The sequence below is a fragment of the Chanos chanos genome, chromosome 7, assembly GCF_902362185.1.
Source record: "Chanos chanos chromosome 7, fChaCha1.1, whole genome shotgun sequence".
NCBI classification, from domain to species: Eukaryota; Metazoa; Chordata; class Actinopteri; order Gonorynchiformes; family Chanidae; genus Chanos; species Chanos chanos.
This window is the reverse complement of record NC_044501.1, coordinates 28,426,860-28,443,540: the sequence shown is the minus strand read 5'-3', so window position 1 is coordinate 28,443,540 and position 16,681 is coordinate 28,426,860. Positions and strand designations below refer to the sequence as shown.

The window sequence follows — 16,681 nt, the reverse complement described above, 5'->3', positions numbered from 1 at the left end:
ACCATGTCTTCAGCACTGGGGATGACAACACCAGATTGGACGGTTCATAAAAATTCTCTTCAGGACCAGTGATTGTTCAGATTATTAGTTTAGGATTAATATCAAACCAACAACATGAGTTGCAAACAAAATGTAGGCCTATGTCCGAACCATACAGTGCCCTCCTCTGCACATGATAAATTCAAAGCTATTTTGGCTTCAAAAGGACAATCTGACTGTAAAACTCAATGTACGTTTTAGCTGCTAATGGAGTTCTGTTCTTTCTCTTTGGATACACATCACTCAGAAATTGTTGTTTTTTTTCTCATTTCCTGAATGTCCCTGAATGAATTTAGTTTGCACCCGCATGTGGGAGTAACTTCTGCTTGCCAGTCATGAGCAGCTTGTAATTTAAGGTTATGGCGATCTCTACTTCCAAGTCCTGCTTCTGTTCTCATAACTCTTTGGGTTTGGGTACATTTCACATACTTGTTTGGGCTTTTTCAAAGAACAGAAGGTTTAAGCGCACACTTGCTCTCCATAAATAAAACACACCACATTAAATGGGATACATTAAATCAATGAACACCTAAGGATGCTAGGTTGCTTATGCGTGTGAGATCTTTAACTCCCATGACATCCATACAACTGGTTAGGTTCCGGGCGGCACGGTGGCGCAGTGGGTAGGTCGATTCCCGGCGGGGCGTCCTTTCTGTGTGGAGTTTGCATGTTCTCTCCGTGTCTGTGTGGGTTTCCTCCGGGAGCTCTGGTTTCCTCCCACAGTCCAAAGACATGTAGGTTAGGTGAATTGGAGACACTAAATTGCCCCTAGGTATGAATGTGTGTGTGACTGTGTTTGTCTGTGTGTCTGCCCTGAGATGGACCAGCGACCTGTCCAGAGTGTTTCCCCGCCTTTCGCCCTATGAGTAGTGGGATAGGCTCCAGCACCCCCCGCGACCCTAATAAGGATAAGCGACTTAGAGAGTGAGTGAGTGATTACGTTCCTTGGGCATGATGGGAATTGTATTCCTTGACAGATGTTCTGCGATGGACCGGCGACCTGTCCAGGGTGTTTCCCCGCCTTTCGCCCTATGAGTGCTGGGATAGGCTCCAGCACCCCCCACGGCTTAGAGTGAGTGGTTAGGTTCCTTGGGCATGATGGGAGTATAGCACAGATAGTGCTTCAATACCAAAGTGTTTCTATGATTGCCTCTCAGTTTTAGGGTCATACTTGATCAACAGGTGGAATAATTTTTTTTAAGTATGAGCAAAGATTAAGTATGAGTTTTCTGTTAAACAGAAATGCTGTGTTTAAATTGATTTCCTAGATTTTCAGCCCAGCCTTCTCTGACTAAATCATATTTCTGTGTTTGACTCAAACTCATGGCCAGAGAACTGTTCTGTTGAACATGAACTTACAGGATTAGACAAACAAGCCTAAACTCTTCCTTGGATCACTGGTACAACACCGTCAGTCTTTCACAAGCTGTCATTCATTCTGTAATTGGTAGCTTCAGATTTTGGATTATAGTATAGTTTTCCATGCTTCATTGCAGCACTGGCTAAACTTCTATTATGGCACACTCGCCAACAGAGACAAATGGTGAGGGAGGAGTGAACATGTGGAATTTATTTGCAGGTTCCAGAATAAAAGTAAAACAGAAGGAATACAACTTTAGAAGAATATACGTTTAACTTTTTTTTTTCTGGGCTAAATCCTTCAGATTCTGGCCCAAATCCTGTTTAATTCAAAAACTGCTTCTTCTTGCGGGCCATCAGATTACTTAACAGCTCCACCTGATGGCCCAGTCCTGCTGCATTACCACTTCATACTTTATTCACCCACTCTTCATCTACTGCATATTACACACTGCACCAAGACACTTCACATGAATGCACTTCATATGCCCCAGACACTTTACCCTGTTTACCGTTCACTGTTTACCGTCTGCGAAGGAATGTACATTTGATAATAAGGTCTGTCTTTTTAACTTCACCTGCTGTGCACTTCATACCCTGTACTTATTGTCTACGTTTTTGTCCATCGTCCATGAATTTGCACTTAATGACAACTGTCTGTACTTACTGTCCATTGTCTTCTAATTCATTGTGTTGTAGTGTATTGTATATATTTTTGTACTATTGTCACTTTGTCCTACAGTCAACTGCTGTTTTATGTTTCATGTGCCACTGTGTTTCCTCCCTCATTCAGCAGTTGTGAGGAGACGAACAGCAGCTGCTGACTTGACTTGAACTATAGAAAACAAAAGAAAACACCAGAAAAATACAGTTAGTGCTGGAACAGGCCAAACCTAGACACAACCCGATCACGCTTACCGCCACAGGTCTGCAACCCCTCCACTGCATGCTTCACTGGACTGCACACAGTTTAAAATTCCACTTTGTACAGTGCAGTTCAGGTGGTAGATCCTGCTTAAATCACATGTAGGCAATGAATATACGTTTAACTGAGTTAAACAGACTGCATCTTAAAAAAGCTATGCACTCTGAAGTTTAAAAGGATATGTTAATATAAGCAATAAAAGCAGAGATGCTCAGTTGTAGGATACCATGTAATCATATTAGAACCGATATATTTTAACGCAGTCTATCAGGTAAGATATATGTCCAAATTACATGGTAAGACATTTAAGAAAGAGAAAGAAAAACAAAAGCTAACAAAAAAATGATATGTAGTCCAATGAGTCAAAACGGTTTTGTGGGAAACAGGAAAAAATCAGTGTAGGCCTAGTTGTCTTTGTATGGTGGGTTAATGATTTAAACATTTCACAGGACATAGTGCCAATAATTTTACTCTTGTAACTTTTACACAGCATCAGTCTTCCGAATTCCAAAAGGAGATTAATGACCCAGACTCAATGACGCACAAATTGACTTGATTTAGATGCGCTAATCTTAGCATGTCAAGTGGTAAGCAAATTAAGCTAGACTATCTGGGCACATTTCCATTACTTTCGCTTATGAAAGAGTTCGCTGTCGGTGAATGGCCTGTTTTTTTCGTGGCTTCGTCTGATCGTTGATAACTTAATAATTTGACAACTCAATTTGTTTATTAAAATGGCCAAATAAGGGTCATTCATTAATAACCGATTAGGTAACTGACAAAATTATGTGGTGATTAAACTAATAAATTTAGTGGAAATGAAGGTCTGCCTATGTCTGTGATTAATCATTTGTTGGCACTTTTAATACAGATAGTCACACCGATTTAAACGAGGCCGTTTCGAATTATATAAACACGACTATTTTGTTTGGTAATAAAACTTTGGAACAACCTTCAAATTCGCCAAGGAAAAAGGTTGTCCTCAGTCACGTGTTTAGGGCTTCAACCTTTAACTTTCTCTCAACCAAACTACAGGAAATAGGCAAACTTTCCGCCTGTGTTTATTGGACAGTTCAGATAGGCGTCCCACAACGGAAGCTGCGATTGGTGGAATCACAAGCTCGCTCACTACCGTACTACCTTGTCCTTTCAACGTGTGAATGTGTGTTATCAGTGAAAATGGCGAGCTGGTGTGTACGAGCTGTGAGACAGAGTTACGCTCTTGTAGCCTCCCCTTCATTACCTCGGTAAGTTAATAAAGAAATATTATTTTGCATTTTTCCTTTTGAGAGTATCTAGATAGTGTCTGTACCGCAGTTGGATGTTAACATTATTCTAGTAAGCTCTAACCGGTCAAGTTTTTGAGCTACGACATGTCATATCTGCTTTCGTAAGAACCTTGACTAGACTCACAATGTGTCTTCACAAACGGGGTGTTCTGTAGTCCATTTGGACTGTACGCGGTTATTGTGAGGATTAGTAATAGTTTATATCAAAAATGAATGTGGTGATGCTTTGGGGGCTGTTTAATGGAGACATACATTTTGTTCTCTGTTACCATCCCGGTAACTGATACTTGCTTGTCAGAGTCATTGCAGTAATTGACTAAATGTAGTATATCAGATGAATGCATTTTAATTCAGACCAGGCGTAAGATACATCCGACGTGGTTAATCATGTATAGTAGTACGGCTGTGTCGTGCAGTTGCATCATCTGTCACATTTTCCCGTAGGCTCAAGCATGATGTTAGCTAACTATGCTAGGTTATCAAGGTTAAGTTAAATTCACCGATGACCGTTGGTATTGTTTTGTCACCTAGCCTCCCGATGATGTTGGCCAGCAGCGTCGTTTGAAACGCGGTGTAATTTTTGTAACTTGTACAACAGATCGTGTGCTCTTTGGAATCGTTATCAAACCAGCGCAGTTACTATCGCCCAACCGACCGCAAAGTCGCGAATGACCATTTTCTGTACATACTGTATTTAGTCAACCACACAAGTCAGTCACCCCCTTGTGCCAGTATATTAGCTATATCAGATAGCAGCTACCTGTAATTCGCAGTTATGTGAATACCGGTAAACCAAGGTGCGGTATGCCAGCCAACACAACAAATCAACCATGCCGCCTGTTTCACTTTCACAGCATCACAGGCTGTCGGTGCTCTGAATTCAAATAATTACATTAACATCATATATAAGTTTATATCCGTCCTCTTTTCTTCCCTCTTTTTTCATTGCTCTCTTTTTTTCTCTTCTTTTTCCTCCAGGGCTTGCCCACGTCTACTTTGCACAGCAGCCCAGCAGAAGGCTAACGGAAAAGGTTCCGAGGAGGAGAATGGGGCTCAGAAACCAGAAGTCAGTCCAGCAGAGAAAGCCCTCTCCGAAGAAAAGGCAAAATTAGAGGAACAGCTTAAAGAAGTTACGGTAAGCATAGACCACACCTTCTTCAGCGCCCAATTAACTTCTCATTTACCCATAGTAAAGCTGTGTTCTATGCGTCCTTTCTTTCTTTCTTTTTTTTTTTTTCCAACACCTGATAGCATCTGGTGTTTGTATTGTAATCCAGTGGAGCAGTGATTTTCATATCCTGAAAATACTTTAGATTGACTTCTAACAGATACTTTGACTTATTGCATATGTGAATCTTTGTCTTTTACGCTGCTGTTCTCATGCTTGATTCTGTATCATAAAGATATAAAACACTGGACTACGATGAGTTGAAGTACGAGTTAACACCGGCCTGTGAGTGCTAAGGTTTGGAGTTTGGTCACAGGGCTTACGCCTGTGTGTCTTTCCATAGGATAAATACAAGCGAGCTTTGGCAGACACTGAGAACCTGAGGCAGAGGAGTCAGAAGATGGTGGATGATGCTAAACTTTATGGTGAGATTGTCAGAGGTTTATATCTTTATATTGGCGAAAGCTCAGAACTGGGATGTCTCGAGTTCTTCAAGACTTTGAAGATGAATAATTGCATTAAAATAAGAATAGGTTTATTAAAGGCAGACAAACGTTTTTTTGAAGCACTTTGTAAATTCAGGCAGAAAGGCTTTCAAGGTCAGGTCAAATCCTCTTCTTCTCTGAACTCTTCTTCCAGGAATTCAAGGATTCTGCAAAGACCTTCTGGAGGTAGCAGACATTTTGGAAAAAGCGACGGAGAGTGTGCCTAAAGAAGAAGTGACCTCAGAGAACCCTCACTTGAAGAACCTGTATGACGGCCTGGTCATGACGGAAGTTCAGATCCAGAAGGTTTTTACCAAACACGGCCTGGTGAAACTCAACCCCGCTGACCAGAAGTTTGACCCCTACGAGCACGAAGCTCTCTTCCATGCGCCCGTCGAGGGCAAAGAGCCCGGCACGGTCGCCGTAGTGACCAAGGTGGGCTACAAGCTGCACGGGCGCACCCTCAGGCCAGCCCTGGTGGGCGTGGTCAAAGCGCCCTAACAGATTCTACCTGTTACCATGACGACGTGTTGTTGCCTGGGCAACAGATTGGCTCCGGTCTGAGCATGCTAATCACAGCACCCCTCATGTTTTAGAGAGCCTCAAAGAGGCGGGAATCCAATATTCAATATCTAAATATCCAGATTATGGACACTACCCAGACTGACTGACTGATCTTGGAGTAAATAAATAATACGGAAATTTATGTAAACATATTGTTGGAGTCTATTTAAAGAGTGCAGTTAGTGAAGTGTCAAGTGGTGAAAAAGAACATACAGTCTACTGTTGAAGACACTTAGGCTCATTTATTCTCTTCAGTTTTCAGTCTTTGCGCTAACTTTTATCTAGGTTACATATTCAGTGGTGTTATGGAGAACAGTTTTGAAAGAAACAGTGCTTTTGAAAAATGACTGCTGTGTGCTTTTTACCACGACACTTGTTGACACTCTTAAAATAAGCTCGTTAACTGTCGCAGTTTACCAAGACCTGTCATAATGTATTCCAGAATGGTCAACATGGCCTGATTCCAACATGTTTCTTTTTTGGAGGGAATTTCCAGTAAGACTAAGTGAATTATGTTGATGCAAGTTTCCCATGTGGTATGTGTAATCTTGGTCTGTCAAACACACCTTTGGAATGACAAACCCATTTGTTTCTCTAACATGTTAGGGAAATGCACTTGGCTACTCTTTTTCTTTATTGTTTCACAGACAGCTGAGTTGTCAAGTGGGCTTGATAATCAAACAGCTAAACTCAAACGAGAAAGCATTTTGATAATAAAATTATAAGCCTCCATGTAATCTGAAGCATAGTGAACAAACATGATCTGTTCTCTTCAACACTTAGCTGTAAGGATCCAAGCCTTTGTATTACTGGAAGGTCCTCTCTATTTTTTTTCTTTTTTGATGCATCAATTACATTACGTTTCTTGTCCTCACAGTGAGAGTCTGTGTATAAATTTTCATAATAAAACGTAAATTAAATGGTAGAAGTGTAACACTCGTTTTTGTAAAACCAACATATATATATATATTTTTTTGTTCACCCAACACGGTACATTTTTGTGGCAGGCGTGTGCAGGTAGACGTTGCTTTTATTTTAGATATTCAAGTCATAGAGTTCGGATAGACGTGTCTATGGTAAACTGCTCCTGGAGAAATCAGATAAGCTTCCATTTCACATGCTCCGCTGTTCTGATTTAAATAGTAGATAAAATCGGCAGCTACAAATTGATTTTTCAACTAGCAATGCATATTTAAGCAAGGTTGCGCTAAAGACAATTCACTGCGCTGTTGACATTCCATACTTCCACAGTGTCGTGAGGGCTATGCATTGGTGGCCCACTATTAGAACACTATTATGTTTAATAGCAGAGAGACAGAGCAGGAACTAAAAATGTCTGTGTGAATCAGAGGCCAAATTAAGAGACACGACGAATAAAACATTTAAACTTGCCCAAATGAATTCTGCACTCCGTCCGTGGTTCATTTTAATGTAACGCCAACAAGAAGTATCAAAAATATCACAGATACTCTGTGGAAGATGGAGATGCGCTTTCAGCTTGCATGTTTTCCCATTCGCAATTGTCAATTTTTCTCTCACGTAACAAGACGAGGAAGAGAATGTATGCATAAGAAGGGAAAACATTTTAGAATGACGGTTCCGAAATACCGTCAAGTTCGGTTTCAAAATAAAGGCAAAAGACAACGTGGCATCATAAAGTTTGTGCACTTTAATACAAAACAAGAACTGACAAATGCCGTGTGCAATTAAAGTACAGTAGGATGTGAAAATTTTAACCCACCCTCCATGGTCGACTACTGAACTATCTTCTACAAACGCTGATCGTTCTAAACACGCTACGTTACACGGGAACCACCACTCCGCATTCTCAACCAATACAGAATAACGGCGGAAATGCTTTTCTTTTGTGTATTTCTTTTACACATTAGTCCTTTTTTTGTACAAAAGTAATAAAAATGCATCTGACATAAAATACTTAATATTTCACAGGTCAGTCTGTTTACAGCATGTTTCTCTCTCTCTTTTTTTTAACTTAAAAATATTTACATTACCTAAAATATGTCACTCAAAGTCACATAAAAATAAAATATGGATTTGTTTTGCCAATAGATGAGCCTGATATACAATTAGCTTGGCTGTGAAAGTTACCATGTGTGTAATTCAATAATCAATTTCATTTCTTCTCATTTCTGCTACTAGTAATTGCAGCAAACCATTCTAATACTGTTTTATAGGAATTTTAAAAAAACACACTGTATGTTTAGAGGAAAAAAAACCTCATGGCATCTCTTAGATAAACGTAACAATAACATTTGCCTTTTACACGTTTGGAAACGGACTCGTTTTTTGTGGGGTATAAAAATGAAATTAGGAACATCACCTGATCATGACTTTTAGTCATCTACAAAAATATCATTGTGACATGACCAGATATTTGAGGAATGCTCATTTCACACTATGCACAGCCTCTGAACCCCCCCCCCTTTTTTTTTTGGAAAATGAAGAAACATTGAGAATATAAGAATGAGACAGGTAGTCTAAGCTGGGTTCCATGCTGATAAATACTGAGTGGTCAAACGACAGCAGAGTTGAACTGAGCCTTTCTGTCCTCTTTTGGATGCTTTCTCAATCTGCATAACCAGTGACATCACAACACCCCAAGTATACAACAGCCAATCACTAGCGTTGGTGCAGAAGCAAGTCCTTTCTTGTACTCTCTGCTATCAAAATGGACATAGAGAGAAAAAAAAAACTGCGATGCTGAAAAAGGAAAATAACAATCTATGCTCTGAAAAGGTGAAAGACAGCAAGAGCAACCCATTCACTTCACTTCCCCCCCCCAACCGCTCCCCTCCCTTCTCATCACCTCCTTCCTGGTCTAGTTTTCTGTCATCCAGTGCCCGTTCAAAACTTCATTTACATTTAAATGGTGCCTTGGCCGCCACTTGCTACCCGCCACACAAAAGCCCTTGACTGCTGCCAACGAAAAGAGAGGATCAAAAAAAAAAACCCCCACCAAGATTTCCAAAGCAACTGCTTTTCTTTCATGCCTCCTTTTGATGGTCATCACAAGAACACTGAATTGTCACTGCTGTCTCTTTGATCATAAACAATTTCATTGTGTGAGCTGTTTAAAAAAAAAAAGAAAAAAAAGCCAGTTTGTGAAAAAAGCTAAAAGCTGTATGTTATACAGAGGATGGGAGGACAGAGAGGCAGTCATCACCCCGGGAGCGAAGGACGGGTCCTTCTCGAGTTTGGTTTTCATCAGAAGGATTTGATGATTGAAAAAAAGAACGGGTATGACTGGTGAACGAAGAGAAAGCTTTGATCGACCCTCCATTCCTCCCCGCTTTACTGCTATTCAAAAAAAAAACCCACGATGAAAAATGTTATTTTTTAAAGCCAAGCAAGCAAGCAAGTCATAAGATACAGGTTAATACCACTTCACAGCGAAGGCAGTGGTGGAAGCAAAGAGTTTTTAGAAACGCTATAGTTTCAACACCAGTGAAATAATGTTAGACATTGAGAACTGTTTGGCAAATGGTTAAAGTAGTGCTGACAAAGTCAGATCCATTATCAGGGCACTGACCAATCAGAGATCAGAGATATGATGAGTCAGTGCAAATTTACACATGTCAGCTGAGCACTGATAAAACCATAAACTACTATTAAAATCAGCTTTCTTTCATTCAAACGTGTTCATCACAATACAGAAAACCAAATGGGAGGAGAATAAAAATGAAGCTGCGATAAGAGTCAATATCCACACACATCCACATTTCTGTTCTATTCCTACCAAATCCACTTCATAACTTTGCCAGTTTTCTTCTCAAGCGACATCACTTTTATTTGGCAACTCTACATAATACCAATAGTGCTCAAGGGTGTGTGCTCTTTTCTTTATGGATCTTTGGGGAAGATAATAATAATAATAAAAAAACAAAAAAGCATTCCACATGACAATAAAAGGCTATCTAATTTACAAATTATCAACAAGCTGTACACATCATGGAAAAAATAAGGTTTTTAACTGTACTCTGTGGTGTAGCAAAAATATATTAAGAAGGCGTTGGCTTCGATAAAGACCTAAAAGGCAGTTCACTGGGACAGACTGTACAACAAGCAAAGACATTGTCATATTCTCATTCTCTGATGCCCAACGATGTGTCTTCAGCCACTCTCTTATCTCTACTCAGGACTATGATCTACTCAGTCTCTGTTAGATACAATCAAAACGGCATAGTGCTGTTCACCAAAAAACAAAACAAAACAAACAAACAAACAAACCCAAAAAAAATATGTACCTTTCCACTAAATGTACATATGCTGTACAGTTTCAGAAGCACCATCTCAAAAACCTGTGTATGCTTTAAAAAAAAAAAAAAAATTTAGTGTGTTATGTTAGCTTCTTCTACTCAGTTGTTCTCACAGCAACCAGTGAGAGATTTAAAAAACAAACCCTTATTCACACTTCAAGCATAAACCATGTTGTCTACCCGCTAAACTTATAGACAATTCTTTGTGGCCCAACCTACAATGACAAAAAAAAGGCTTTAAAGCCATCTGAACTAGACATTGGAGAGAGGTTAGTACGGACAGCATCCTAGTTAAATCCCCATGAGGAAAAATGATGAAGAAAGTGTCAAGGATCTAGGAGAAGAGGAAGCATGCTCCATCGTTTTTTTTTTTTTTTCAAATCCACGGCAAAAACGACACAGAAACCACGCACTGTTAAAAACATACCCACGAACATCCAACGAAATGAGAGGTGAGACGATAGCCAAACCCACTCACAGACTGAGAGTCACCAAGACAGAATTTGAACAGAAGACAGTTAAGATTCATGCATTCATATTTTTGGCAGGCAAGAGAAAGCTCTTGAATTAGGGGTCTTTTTTTTTAACACATGAAAAAGGTTCATGCCCACTTCAAAAAAGAAAGTGTGACTAAAGTGACCCCCCCCCCCTCCCATAACCAATTATGCACTGACTGCAGTGATACAGAAAAAAAAATATAAACGAAAAGGAGGAGGGCAGAAATAGCTTTGTTTTTGTTTTTCATCCCTGCATGATGGCCTAAACCTAAAGACATTCCAAAATCGATTTATGGGGGAAAAAAAAGAAAAATGTCAAACTGCAGCATTCTTCAGAGACGATTTAGCTGCCAAATGTCGACCCCACTCAAAGAGAGACTGAGGACTCCCTTAGCCACTTTAAAAAAAACAAAAAACAAAAAAGAACCAGAGTTCCTGTTAGTCAGTGGTTGTAACTGAACTTGTGGGCACAGTGGTCTAATACTCTGGGAACAGCCAATCAGAAGCCGTCTTCCTGGCGACAGATAAATAGCGAAAACCCTTAGACCATTAGCTTGTATAAATATACTCTCTCTTTGAGGACTCATTCAGTTTGTAAAAATATATATTTGTTCCTTATTAGACTGAAAAATTTTTATTCATTTTGTCCAGAAAGGGGTTTTATTCCTCCTCTTGCAATGTTCACATTCCTATTGGTCCAAAGCAAGACAAACACGAACAACTGTAGTTACTCAAATCCAGTAGTCTGGCCTCTCTCTAGGGACAAAAGTTCTTTACAAAGTTTGAGACAAAATGTAGAAGTAGAAAAAGAAAAAAAACAGTCAATGCTGCCACCTCGTTCGCTGTCGAGTTCTCAGCCACGAGGTGAATGTTAGGATGTATCCCGCGAGATCCATCCGCTTTCGGTCAGGAAATTCAGGATCCGCTTTTTCAGCACCTTGTCCAGGTAGCTGGGCAGGCGGCTTTTGGCGGGAATGCCCTGTCTCTTTTGCAGGTGGTCTTTGATGATGATGGTTTTAACTGTAAGGTAGCGAGTGGGGCTGAGGTTGAGGGAGTTGCACAGCACCTTCTCCCGGTCCGACAACAGCTCGAAACCTGCAAGGTTCTCGATGGCGGAGAACTCACCGTCTTTACCCTCCTCTTTGATGGCCCCGCCCCCTCCAGCGCCGGCCCCACCCCCTCCTCCTGCACCCCCACCTCCGAGCCCAGCTCCGACGCCTCCACCACTCGTTCTCTTGGAACTGCCCACGTTCTTGTTCTCCTTCCTTTTCTCCCGCTTGTGGCGCGCGGCTTCGTACTCTGCCGACTCGTCCAGACGTGTGATGCCGTTGCGTCGATAACGCTGGAGCTCGCGAACCTTTGCACGCAGTACCCGTTCTTTGTGGATGTTGTCAAAAAAATCCTCGAATTCTCGATGCACCATGAACTGGCACAGCGCCCGAAGCTTAGTCCGAAGCTCCTTCTCTTCCTTGGTGATCTTACGCTTGGGGGCAGAGGGCGTGGTCGATGAGCCACCTGTTACCATGGTGACGGTTGTGCCAGCTCCACCCAGTCCGACCCCACCCCCTCCGGCACCCGTGCCTCCTGAACCGCCAGGCCTTTCTCGCTCTTTGTCCTTCTTGTCTTTGCCCAGGAAGGCGGGCACCAGGTTGTAATCGCGGGCAATGTTTTTGCGGCGTTGGCGCTCCCGCAGCTTCCGAACGTACATGTCGACGTGAGCCCGCTTCAGCTCGATCTCCACGTCCTCATCGTCATAATTGACAGACAGCCCGCTGATCAGTTTCTCCGCCTCCTGGTCGTACTCTATCTCGTAGTCGTCACGGAGAGGCATGTAACCGAGCTGCTGCTGTTCGATGACTGACACGTCCAGCGGGGGCAGCGGGGTAGTCAGGCTGGGGGAGAGAGGACCACCGCTGGGGCAGGTGTGGTCTGTAACACGGTTGGGGATGCTGTCAGGGATGCAAGCCTTCCCCAGGTTTCCGTGGATATACATGCTGACGTAATGCTCCATGACTTCCTGAGGGGTACGGGATGGCCCGACGTGGCCAGCCATGTCCTCCTGAAACACAGAAATAGGTCACTGTCACTTTCTACACCTCCCTCGCTCACTTGAGCGTTTAACGTCCAAAGTTAAAGGAGAACGAGAAGCGTTCAGCAACAATGTGTTGCTTCAAAACGTATTCATGTTCCACAGTAAGAGGGGCACGGAAACAATGATAACGTATAAAACTGTTTTAACTTTACTTAAAAAGGTGTTACTGTTTCTTCAAAAGTTAAGGGATTGAAACGAACAACCAGTTTACTAAAAAGACACATAACTGAGATGCTGTCATTTCGAAGCTCGTTTCTTATGTTAGCAAATATAGCTAACCGTTTTAATTCTTCACGTCAAAAATGCAATTTTTAAGTAATCGACTAGCACAAGGGACCGACTCATTCAAAAAGTGTTGCTAAGTGGGCTGAACGACACTGCACAATATTTTGATACTTCCTGCAGATACAACTAGTGCTGCAGCATGTGTTATATGACTAACTGTGCATTTCATATTACTTAAGCGTGCTAGTAAGTTTTCAAAAATATCAGATAAAACATAACTCGTACCCAGTTTCCAAATCCATACTGCTCGATCGCATCGAGCAGCGACTGCTCTTCCCTACTAGTCCATCCTCCCTCCGCTTCTGGACCCCAGAGGGTGAAGAACCCACCGTCCACTTGCTGAAAACCGTGCCATCTCCGATGATTACCAATTTCGGCGCCCGCAGAGAAGCACTCCGGGCACAGTTCGATGTCTTGGCACTCGGTACAGCGAATCCGCAGAATCGTAACATCTGCAAGGCAGTTCGTGCAGTACTTCTTCCCCAGGTCGGCCATGTTGCTGGCTTCAGCTTGTTGTTGGAAGCAGCAGTGCCTCGGGGGGAGGGCATGCGTACTGGAGTGTCTCCGGTCAGACTACTGCGTCTCATTAATATTAATTTAATCAGCGCGAACGTCCCTGATTGGCTAACGTAAGCAGTATCCAAGACAACAGGAAAACATATATGTGTTCATTGAGGAAAAGCGCTTCCTCAGGTAAGTTGATGTCGTATTATTGATAGCGTCAGCTGTTGTATACATATAATCATGTGAAGCTACTACCTTACCTGCACTGTGTCGACATGCTTGCACTAATTATATACTTTATATTGCATTGCTGCTAATGTTGTACAAAACTACTTACTGACTGCACTACCACTTTAAAACCACAACTCATACAAAGATCAATGCTCAGTTCTACACCCAATGATACGCACTATGCCTTTCTTCTTTCCCGTGCCAATTTAGCCTTTACCTTTCCTTACTTTATATCCATATTTTTATAGTTCTGTGTTCTCTTTATATTTATATTTTATATTTATAGTTTAATTCCTTCTGTGTTGCTTGGTACTGCACACTGAATCTCAGTGTACATGTACAATGACAATGAAGGTATTCATATTCATATACATTTAAAATCCACATAAGAACAGCATACATCTGTCCTTCTTATGATTTTTTTTTTTTGTGTGTGACTTGCAGCTTGTTTTTTAGACCTTCCACAAGTTGCCAATTTCACAGTGAGAGTTTCAGCTAAGAGCTGAACTCAGTGTCATGGATGGGGAGTTAGCAGAGCCGAAGACAGAACATACTGTCACGTCTGGGGTTACGGAGGCAGTTGGGGGTGAAGAAATGCCTCAAGAAAAAACAGCTGCTGAAACCCCTGAGGCTTCAGCCGCCGAAAATGTGGGAGAGGGAGAGAGCCAAAAACTATCTGAGGACTCTCCTGGGGATGCAGCCATAACAGCTGAGAAAGAAGTAGTAGCAGGTCCAGAATCTTGTGAGACTTCTCTGGACTGCGCTGAGGAAGATCCAACCAACGCTGTGACGGAGAACACTACAGATGACAATGTCGAACAGCAGACAGCTGGGACAGAGTGCAGCGGTCTCGTGGAAGGGGAAGAGAGCACAGCGTCTAATGTTCCAAACAGTGAGGCTTTTGATGGTGGGCAGACTCCAGAAATCAGTGTTCTCCTTGAAGAAGCCCTCCTTAATGAAGCGAGTGTCGGAGCTCAGGGGGAATCACAAGTGGAAAACGAAGGTGACCTAAACCTTGACCCAGGCCATCCAGAGGAGGCAGGGAAGCTTAGCCCAAGCACGGAAGTCCCAGACCTGCCTGGGAAATTTGAGGAGAGGGTTGAAATTGAAGAGGAAGAGACAGGCCCTGACATAGACTATGAGGAACTTTTTATTGAACTCAAAGTGGAGAGGGAAGAGCTCAATAAGATCAATCTCCAACTGGAGGCCAAACTGGCCGACTACTTTCGCCGGAAAGCGATCGAGGCCTTGTACGACGGCATCCAAGGGATCTCTGACTTTGACCAGGACTACAAGGAGCACATCGAAACCTTCAGGGCGATGAAGTTGAAGAAATGCAGTGACATGGAGATCCAAAAGCAGAAGGCAGAGGAGCTACTCCAGGTGATCCAGAAGAAACAGGATCAGGTGGAAGAGGAGTGGAAAGCCTTTGTGACGCTGAAGCGTGAGGTCGCCGAGGCAACCCTGACCCAGAAGATGGGGAGACAAGAAGCCCGAGAGAAGGTGGCACGGCTGCTGGAGTCCGAGCAGAAGCTCCAGGAGGAGCTGTCCGCCGTGCGACAGGAGGGGCTCTCTCTCACAAAACAGACCCACAAGGCCCAGACGCTACAATTCATCGACGGCGAGCCACTGAAGATTGAGATTCAAGCGTACAAAGAGAAAATCGAGGAACGTAAAGGAGAACTCCAAAAACTACAGAAGAAGATTACAAACACAGTGCAGGTCTGTTTCTGTGTTTCTGTTGTACTAACATAGCCTTTTAGGTCTTTTTTCTTTATGCTGTCCATCTCAACCATTTTATATTGAATTTATATTTGAGTTGTCAGGCTTGGATCTATTAAATGGCATCTTTGATTTGGTCTTTCTCATTTGATGACTGCATATGTGATGAATAAGTGTAAAAAAATTGTTTTACAATCCATTCTGTAGAAACAGGACACAGGATTGGACACAGTGACTCTTAAACTTCTGCTTTAAAACAAATACAATATCTAAAGGTAGTAAAAATTAAAAAAAGAAAAAGATGGGAGAAAGGAGAAACAAGGGGCATAAACATTAAAATGATCACGGATTGATCACAAAGTCTGAGCCTTTTCTTAGTCATGCCTTTTCTTTCTTTCTTTCTTTCTTTTTTCCCCCTCAATGACAGGTTATGACCCATGTGAAAGAGAAGCTGCAGTTTTTGCGACTGGAGAACCAGGCCAAACGAAGCGAACTGGCTGAAGTGGAGGCTGTCCTGGCTAAGAAGCGTGACGTGTTGACGCGGACCAAACACGCAAGGGACTGCCTGCGCACGGACAACCTGCGTCTGCGCAGGCACTGCGGCCTCCTGGGAAACTTGTCCCTGCTGAGGGACTATGAGAAGAAGATCGACTCCTCAGAGAGACTGGAAGAGAAGCTGGAGGCGCTGAAGAGACAACACGCCGTGCAACTGCTCAGGACCTCCAGCATGAAGAGAAACATGAATCAGGAGATTCACTGACAGAGGGCACACTATCTCTCTCTCTCACACACACACACACTCAGACACACTCACATATGAATAAAATCTCCTCTCAGGAATAAATTATTACATGAATCACGTTGAATGCGTAAAGTTTTTTTTTTGGTACTGATTTCATTTGGTACTGATTTGACTTTATTTCACACCACGCACCACATCGCTCTTTGGTTACAAGAGAATATTTCAATGCTCTTTGAACTGATTTTGTTGATTTAAATTGGGTTATTTAAATAAAATCTTTTGTGAAAGGCGTGCAGGCTTTCAAGCTACCGTTACCACCCTGTGTTGATGTTTATGAAGATCAGCAGGCAGCAGATAACAAATCAGAGAACCATAATCTGATTAGCGTTGGCAGCATTTTGTCCTCAGAGAAACACAAAATGTCTCTCTTAAAAGGAGTCAGCTCAGCTTCTGGATCTAAATATGATGCAGACAGATGTTTATTGTAGATAATAATGTTTAA

The 16,681-nt window shown here is 42.2% G+C and overlaps 3 protein-coding genes across 4 annotated transcripts; 2 read left to right on the top strand and 1 right to left on the bottom strand.

The window, feature by feature from the left end:
- Nucleotides 1-3,492: 3,492 nt before the first annotated feature.
- On the top strand, nucleotides 3,493-6,752 carry grpel1 (GrpE-like 1, mitochondrial). The gene is made up of 4 exons (XM_030780617.1): nucleotides 3,493-3,570; nucleotides 4,591-4,747; nucleotides 5,124-5,205; nucleotides 5,420-6,752. The coding sequence occupies exons 1-4, from the start codon at nucleotides 3,503-3,505 to the stop codon at nucleotides 5,764-5,766; spliced, it is 654 nt and encodes a 217-aa protein (XP_030636477.1). The 5' UTR covers nucleotides 3,493-3,502; the 3' UTR covers nucleotides 5,767-6,752.
- A 4,722-nt stretch (nucleotides 6,753-11,474) lies between these two features.
- tada2b (transcriptional adaptor 2B) lies at nucleotides 11,475-13,511 on the bottom strand. Of its 2 annotated transcripts, XM_030780809.1 has the most exons (4): nucleotides 13,206-13,475; nucleotides 12,208-12,662; nucleotides 11,828-12,096; nucleotides 11,475-11,743 (listed from the first exon to the last, which is right to left on the bottom strand). In XM_030780809.1, the coding sequence occupies exons 1-4, from the start codon at nucleotides 13,473-13,475 to the stop codon at nucleotides 11,475-11,477; spliced, it is 1,263 nt and encodes a 420-aa protein (XP_030636669.1). The 2 variants fall into 2 exon arrangements, with proteins under 2 accessions (XP_030636669.1, XP_030636670.1); XM_030780810.1 differs by having other exon boundaries at nucleotides 11,475-12,662; nucleotides 13,206-13,511.
- A 720-nt stretch (nucleotides 13,512-14,231) lies between these two features.
- Nucleotides 14,232-16,197, top strand: cfap184 (cilia and flagella associated protein 184). The gene is made up of 2 exons (XM_030779144.1): nucleotides 14,232-15,437; nucleotides 15,865-16,197. Exons 1-2 carry the CDS (start codon nucleotides 14,232-14,234, stop codon nucleotides 16,195-16,197), a joined length of 1,539 nt encoding a protein of 512 aa, XP_030635004.1.
- The last annotated feature ends 484 nt before the right edge of the window (nucleotides 16,198-16,681 follow it).

Bases quoted from the DNA above. Each gene is read 5' to 3' on its own strand.
- cfap184 (XM_030779144.1), top strand. From the start codon at position 14,232: ATGGATGGGGAGTTAGCAGAGCCGAAGACAGAACATACTGTCACGTCT. The intron at 15,438-15,864 runs GTCTGTTTCTGT...CCTCAATGACAG, and splicing joins AGATTACAAACACAGTGCAG to GTTATGACCCATGTGAAAGA.
- grpel1 (XM_030780617.1), top strand. From the start codon at position 3,503: ATGGCGAGCTGGTGTGTACGAGCTGTGAGACAGAGTTACGCTCTTGTA. The intron at 3,571-4,590 runs GTAAGTTAATAA...TTTTTCCTCCAG, and splicing joins GCCTCCCCTTCATTACCTCG to GGCTTGCCCACGTCTACTTT. The intron at 4,748-5,123 runs GTAAGCATAGAC...GTCTTTCCATAG, and splicing joins AACAGCTTAAAGAAGTTACG to GATAAATACAAGCGAGCTTT.
- tada2b (XM_030780810.1), bottom strand. From the start codon at position 13,475: ATGGCCGACCTGGGGAAGAAGTACTGCACGAACTGCCTTGCAGATGTT. The intron at 12,663-13,205 runs GTACGAGTTATG...TCTGTGTTTCAG, and splicing joins AGTATGGATTTGGAAACTGG to GAGGACATGGCTGGCCACGT.